At 43.8% G+C, this 7,644-nt stretch overlaps 1 protein-coding gene and 1 pseudogene across 2 annotated transcripts in view; both read right to left on the bottom strand.

Moving 5' to 3' along the window:
* The window catches only part of OTUD7B (OTU deubiquitinase 7B), a 68,716-nt gene that overhangs the window by 33,806 nt on the left and 27,266 nt on the right, over window positions 1–7,644 (bottom strand). The window contains exon 2 of the mRNA XM_011937758.1: window positions 3,792–3,942. Coding sequence (XP_011793148.1) covers window positions 3,792–3,876 — 85 coding nt within the window. The 5' untranslated portion in view covers window positions 3,877–3,942. The remainder of the gene's footprint in view (window positions 1–3,791; window positions 3,943–7,644) is intronic.
* LOC105508926 lies at window positions 5,465–6,293 on the bottom strand (annotated as a pseudogene). Its single transcript, XR_001001352.1, has one exon. The product of XR_001001352.1 is annotated as a ubiquitin thioesterase OTUB1 pseudogene (transcript).

Here is a 7,644-nt window from a genome sequence, read left to right on the forward strand (position 1 = left end):
TCACCGTGTTAGCCAGGATAGTCTCAAACTCCTGACCTCAAGTGATCCACCTGCCTCGGCCTCCCAAAGTGCTGGGATTACAGGAATGAGCCACCGCACCCGGCCTCAGTTAACTTTTAAAAGAAAAAACAAGCAACAGAAAGAAAATGAGGATGCAGTCCTTTTATGCCTCTTATAAATTTTTTTCTTTTCTTTTCTTTTTCTTTTTTGAGATGGAGTCTCATTCTGTCGCCCAGGCTGGAGTGCAGTGGCATGATCTCAGCTCACTGCAACCTCCACCTCCCGGGTTAAAGCAATTCTCTGCCTCAGCTTCCCAAGTAGCTGGGATTACAGGTGCGCACCACCATGCCCAGCTAATTTTTGTATTTTTTTAGTACAGACAGGGTTTCACCATCTTGGCCAGGCTGGTCTGGAACTCCAGAGTCTCGTTCTGTCACCCAGGCTGGAGTGCAGTGGTGCAATCTCGGCTCACTGCAACCTCCACCCTACTGGGTTCAAGCGATTCTAACACTTCAGCCTCCTGAGTAGCTGGGATTACAGGCGTGTGCCACCACGCCGAGCTAAGTTTTTTGTATTTTTCCTTCTAAATTATCTTAATTCCACCCACTTCTATCTATTGCTACGACCACAGTCTACATCATCATCATCTGTCACCTGAACTAAGGCAATATTTCTAACTGTTTTAATCATTTCTTCTCTGGCCATAGTGTTCTCTACAAGTACACTGTTAAAAACTCAAATCCAGTCATGTCACTCCCCTGATTAAAATCCTTCACCAGTTTCCTAGTGAACTTAGAATAAAATTTAAACTCCTCACATCATGGCCTACAAAGGCCCTGCACTCTCTTTTTTTCTTTTCTTTCTTTTTTTTTTTCTTAATAACTTTTTGTTGTTGTTGTTGAGACAGAGTCTCACTCTGTCACCCGGGCTGGAGCGTAGTGGCAGAATCTCGGCTCATTGCAGCCTCTGCCTCCCAGGTTCAAGAGATTCTCCCGCCTCAGCCTCCCGAGCAGCTGGGACTGCAGGCACCCGCCACCACACCCAACTAATTTTTGTATTTTTAGTAGAGATGGGGTTTCACCACGTTGGCCAGGCTGGTCTCAAAGTCCTGACCTCAGGTGATCTGCCTGCCTCAGCCTCCTAAAGTGTTAAGATTACAGGCATGAGCCACTGTACCCAGCCTCTCTCTTTCTTCCTTTCTTTTCTTTCTTTTTTTTTTTTTTTTAAGAGACGACGTCTTGCTATGCTGCCCAGGCTGGTCTCAAACTCCTGGGCTTAAGCGATCCTCCCACTTCAGCCTCCCAGGTAGCTGGGATTATAGTGAATGCCACCGTACCTGGCTAGAGCCCCTATTTTCTGCTTCCTACCTATCTCACCAGCTTCCTACCACTCTTGCACCATTCTTACTACCTCATTATTAATAGTTTCTCCAATGTGCCCAACTCTCTTGCACCTTAGGGCCCTTGCATTAAGCTGTTTATTCTGCATAAACACTCTCTTCTATATCCCTTTGTCTTGCTGCTCCTACTTGTCCTTCAGGGCTCAGCTTAAAAATCACTCCTCAGAAAAGGCCTTCCTGCACTCTAGATCTAAGTTAGGGTTCTTTCTTCACTCTCACAGCACCCTCGACATTTCTTTCACAGCATGTGCGTGTGTGTGTGTGCGCACATGTGAGCATGCTAGCAATGATTTATAACATAATTGTTTACAGCCACACTCTGAAACCAGATTGCCTAGGTTCAAATCCTAATTAACTTCACTGAGCCTCAGGTTTTAAAATTATTACTCCAGGATAATAAAACTTTATTGTACAGTGGTTGTGAGAATAAAATAACATATCTCAAGTACTTTGCACATATTGAACACTCATAAGTGTTCAACACGTTATAAGAGGAATGCAGAAAAGTTGAGGATTTTATGAAAGAGGAAACATTTGAGCTGAATCTTGAAGGACAAGGAGAATAACAGAGGAAAGAAATGCTGCAAACTGAGGAAGTAACCTAACATGATCACCGAGAGGTGACAAGTCAGGCCTGGCTGCATAGAAGTATAGGGAAAAGTAGTAGGAGATGAAACTAAATATGCAAATTAGGCTGGGCACAGTGGCTCATGCCTGTAATCCCAGCACTTTGGGAAGCTGAGGTGGGTAGATCATGAGGTCAGGAGTTTGAAACCAGCCTGGCCAGCATGGTGAAACCCCATCTCTACTAAAAATACACAAATTAGCCAGGCATGGTGGCGTGCACCTGTAATCCCAGTTACTCAGGAGGCTGAGGCAGGAGAAACGCTTGAATCTGGGAGGCGGAGGTTGCATTAAGCCAACATTGTGCCACTGCACTCCAGACTAGGTGACAGAGCGAGACTCCGTCTCAAAGAGAAAAAAAAAAAGAAAATGCAAATGAAGGGCAAAACTGTACTGAATTACTAAACTGGAATTTAAACCCTGATCTTCTGTTTCCAAACTCACGCTCTCCTCACAGGTAGCCAAGCAAATGTCTAATTGTCACACCTTGTTAAGGCCTGGCAATTTAAAATATTATCTATGTATGCTAAGAACTTGCCCCTTCCCCATAGGCCTGCCTGTTTTGTGTCATTACATATTTTCATATTTCCATCTATTATTTGTGACTCTAAACAAAGAATCCTAGGGACATGATTCTAACCCTTCAGGACCTTAAAATCTAGAATATTCAGCTAGGCACGGTGGCTCATGCCTGAAATCCCAGCACTTTGGGAGGCCGAAGCAGGTGGATCACCTGAGGTCAGGAGTTCGAGACCAGCCCGACCAAGATGGAGAAAACCCATCTCTACTAAAAATACAAAATTAGCTGGGTGTGGTGGTACATGCCTGTAACCCCAGCTACTCCAGAGGCTGAGGCAGGAGAATTGCATGAACCCGGGAAGGAGGAGGTTGCAGTGACCCAAGATCGCACCACCGCACTCTAGCCCAGGCAACAACAGTGAAACTCCGTCTCAATAATAATAATAATAAAAAAAAATCTAGAACATTCAAACTTATATATATAAAGATATAAGTAAACAAAAGCAGCAAAATGAAAACATTAAATTGATCCACTCAACACAGAATTACCCGTAATGTATGTTATGTAAGGAAAGAACAAAACTATGGATGATCCCATCATGAAAACCCTAAAGACACTTATATATAAAGAGGAAGTCTTAAAGATCTAAAATTATGTTTTTAGGCTGGGCACAGTGGATCATGCCTGTAATCCCAGCACTTTGGGAGGCTGAGGCAGGCAGATTACCTGAGGTAAGGAGTTCAAGACCAGTCCGGCCAACAGGTGAAACCTCATCTCTACTAAAAAATACAAAAATTAGCCGAGTGTGGTGGCAGGCACTGTAATCCCAGTTACTCGGGAGTCTGAGGCAGGAGAATTGATTGAACCTGGGAGGCACAGATTGCAGTGAGCCAAGATCGTGCCAGTGCTCTCCAGCCTGGGCAATAGAGCGAGACTCTGTCTCAAAAATAAATAAATAAATGAAAATAAAATAAAATTATGTTTGTAATGAACTAATATAAAATGTCACTTGCACTGCCTGAGCATAAACTGACAGTGGAAAAAACTACCCCAGGAAGTTCAAGGTGAAAAAGGGATTTTAAAATTTCAAATTATGATGGGTTACACACAAAGTATATCATTAGAATTAACTGTAGGGCCTACCATACACAAGGTATCTTCCTGATCACCTTAAATGTTCCAAATTATCCTAATGATACATACTACATTTTACTTTCTCTTTTCTCATTCTCCCCTACAACTCCTCACCTTCTAGGAGATCTCGCGCTAGCCCTGGCTCTGCTCCTGTGGAACGGACAAAATCCGACAGAACAGCATCCATGTCCAGGGTCATGTGATCATCAAGTACTTTCAGCCAGCTGGATGTAGGTAGAACATAGATCAAAATTCAGGCCTCCACCTGAGAAATAAATAAATACATAAGGCTCAAATTACACTGGAACAGGATAATCACAGCCCCATGTCAGCACCTTCCTAACCAAATGGTGAAACTATCCTAGCTCATTCATTTCAGTTGAATTTTAAAATACAGCACTTTAAAATTATGAAGAGTAACATTTTATTTCCTAACTCTTCATTAACATTAATATCTCAACATTTACACTAACCAGTAACCTGTAATACCACCCTGAAAAATGCTTTTCCTGTACTTTTCCTGAGTACTGCGTTTCTACCATGAGTTTGCTTATCCAAACTAAAGAAGGAAGCAACAGGCTACCATCCTGAAGAACTCCCCACCTGCAATAGTCTCTAACATGGCAGCTTTGTTTATTTCCTTCCTGACACTTGAATACTCTCAAATTATTTTAATTAGTTAATGTCTAGCCATCTCCTCTAATATATAAGTTTCTTGAAAGCAGGAAACTTGTATGTCTCCTTCACTAATGTATCCCCTGCATGTATCACTTGGCACAGTGCTAGACACACTGACCCTCAATAAATATTTGTTGAGTGAATGAACAATTACTATACACTGGATAATTTCAGAGTTGACTAGTGTTTTGATGCTAGCAGAGGAGTAAACAGATAGCTAAAACTACTCAAAATACAATACTAGGTCGGGTGCAGTGGCTCACGCCTTTAATCTCAGCACTTTGGGAGGCTGAGGCAGGTGTATCACCTGAGGTCAGAAGGTTGAGATCAGTCTGGCCAACATGGGGAAACCCCGTCTCTACTAAAATTACAAAAATTAGCCAGGTATGGTGGCAGGCACCTGTAATCCCAGCTACTCGGGAGGCTGAGGCAACAGAATCACTCGAACCCGCGTGGGGCGGACGTTGCATTGAGTCGAGAACACGCCACTTCATTCCAGCCTGGTCAAAAGAGTGACTCTCCGTCTCAAAAAATTAAATTAAATTAAATTAAATATAAGTTACTCCACAAAGCAGAGTAGGGACCTGAAAGGTTCATAACAAGAGTCAATCTCTGTCCATTAACCTCATGAACCCAGGAAACACATCTACTCCAAACACGTCTTTCTCCACACATGACAAATGACTGCCAAATAATAAGTTCAACTGAAAAAGATCTCTTCTTTCAGACTTTGGCAGAAACTACGTCCCTGACCTGACAGCTGGCACCAATCCAACATTCCTCTGAGGTTAAAAGTCAGAGGGAAGCAATAAGAGTGAAGAACAATCTCTGACCAAATTCTGCCAAGTTTACAGTTTTCTATAGAAGACTCATTCATTAAGTTGCCAGGTACACTTTCCCTACCATACCCACCAATCCCCTGCCTTTTGGGAAAGGTCAAAGTATAATTGTTGAAGGCAATAAGTGACAAGGCAAATAAACAAACAAGATTTGTGGGTTATAAAACCAGTAGGTCACAAACTTGCTAACACTGGATTTTTTTTTTTGAGACAAAGAGATGGCAAAATAGAAATTATTCTCTCTTGTCCTGTTCTAGTAGTAATAATAAATTTTTTTTTTTTTTCACCACCAGCACCCCCTTTAATAAAACATGGGGGGTCGTGTGACAGGAAGAAGGGGGTGAAATAGGACCATTTACAACCACAGAAAAACCTCTGTACATGTTTAGCGCCTGGCAGAGGGGGGCAGCAGGGCAGCAGCGGGCTGGGGCCAGCCCTATTTGTAGAGGATATCGTAGTGTCCAGGCCGGTAGAGAAGGTAGACCTTGGGCTCGGAGCCCTCAGGGAAGATGTGCGGGTTGGTGGTGCCGCCCTCGCCGCGGTCCATGTACTCCACCTGGATGGACACACTGAGGGCCTGGGCCAGCGCGATGATGTGGATGTGGTCGCTCTCCTTGCACATGGGCTCCACCTCCTGCTGGCAGAAATCCTTGACAGTCCGCCCACCCTCGATGAAATGCTCGAAGAACTTGCTCTCGCGCTGCAGGTAGCCCGAGGTGAGCAGCCGCAGGTAGACCACGAGGTAGTCGGAGGTGCTCTGGTCATTGAAGGAGGCCAGCAGGTCGGCGACAGAGGTCTGCTTCTCTACCTGCTCAATCAGGTCCATGAACGTGTTGTGGAAATCCTCAATTGTGAATTCAGTGAAGCCCTGGGACACCAGGTCCTCCTTGCTCTTGGCAGACACAGCCTTGAACCGCTGCAACTCCTTGCTGTCATCCAGCAGCGCCTCCAAGTGGGAGAATCCGAAAGCCCGATAGAAACAGTTGCCGTCAGGCCTGGTCTTGCGGATGTACGAGTACTTTTTGTGGAGGTCCTTCGGAGTCGCTGCCCAGCGACTCCTGCTTCTGCTGCTGAGGTTCCTCCGCCGCCATCTTTTCAATAATAAATATTAATACTAATAATCGATATTAATGATCACAATAAACTTCAAAAGTCAGACTTCCCAAAGTCTGAACCTAGATAGTCTGAACCCATGCTCTTTCACTGTACCACACTAGGGCACGCATTACTGATTCCTGGAACTGCCCTGATTCTTACCCATTTAATTTGTTCACCATAGGAAAAGGTTGTACCTATCTCTCGTATTTATCAGACTTAAACACCTGCCTTACATAACTTTATTTATTTATTTAGAGACAAGGTCTAGCTCTGTCACCCAGGCTGGAGTGCAGGGGTTTGATCTCGGCTCACTGCAACCTCCAGCCCCCAGGCTTAAGCAATCCTCCCACCTCAGTCTCCTAAGTAGCTGGGACCAAAGGCACTTTAATAACTTTAAATCCTACCATTTTCCTGAGCAATTTCAGTATCCATCTGCATTACTCACCTAACATTTCTGCCTTAGAATTTCATAATCTCTTCTAATACTAAGACCATCTCTGCAACAACAACTCAAACCTGGACCCTCCCCTGCTCCTATTTGTTGGTGGTTACTCTCCTCTTCCCTGCAAAAATCCTTGTCCTCAACCTACAAAAATAGGCTTCTGCAGAAAGAGAATGGCACTGGCTTATATATAAGATCATCACAATCATCCTTACTTCTGCTCTCTTTGTAGCATTTGATACTTACTGACCACTCTTCCTGCTTCTCTGGCCCTGTGTCTTGGTCATCTTTGTGGACTCCCATTTCTGTCCCTGAACCAAGCTTAGTGCACCCACCATTCTAGCCTTAGGCCTTCCATCTTCTCATTGAAACTTCATTCACAGCCCTAAGCACCCACATGTTCATGACTCCAAATGTATCTGCACCCCCAAATTCTTTCCACCTCACCTGGGAATCATACAGGCACTTAAAACTCAGAACATAAAAACAAGAGCTTATTCTCTCATCTCTGCTCCCATCCTTTCAGACTATTCCTCTTCCAGTACTCCATATTGTAGCAAATAGTCCCCAATCATCCAAGTCACAAGTTAGGGAGCCGCCCTGGACTTCTCTCTTGCTGTATCCACACAAATAATCTTTCACTAAGTTTTACTAATTTTACCTTAAATATCTCTCAAATCCCTGCAAAACCTTCCATAGGCTTCAGCTCTTTTATTCTATCTCAGGTTTTCATAACCTGGACCCCAGGAAATAGCTCCCTTACTCCTTCCTCTACCTCTCTGCATCAATTGATTGGCCTCCACAGGCAACCACTATAGCAATTTAAAATGCCAGTATCATAGTATTATATCCCACTGTTCTAAATTCTTCAGTGGATTTTCAATCGCTAAAGCCTAGATCCAAATTCCTA

This window comes from Colobus angolensis, unplaced genomic scaffold (genome assembly GCF_000951035.1).
Source record: "Colobus angolensis palliatus isolate OR3802 unplaced genomic scaffold, Cang.pa_1.0 Scaffold169, whole genome shotgun sequence".
NCBI lineage: Eukaryota > Metazoa > Chordata > Mammalia > Primates > Cercopithecidae > Colobus > Colobus angolensis.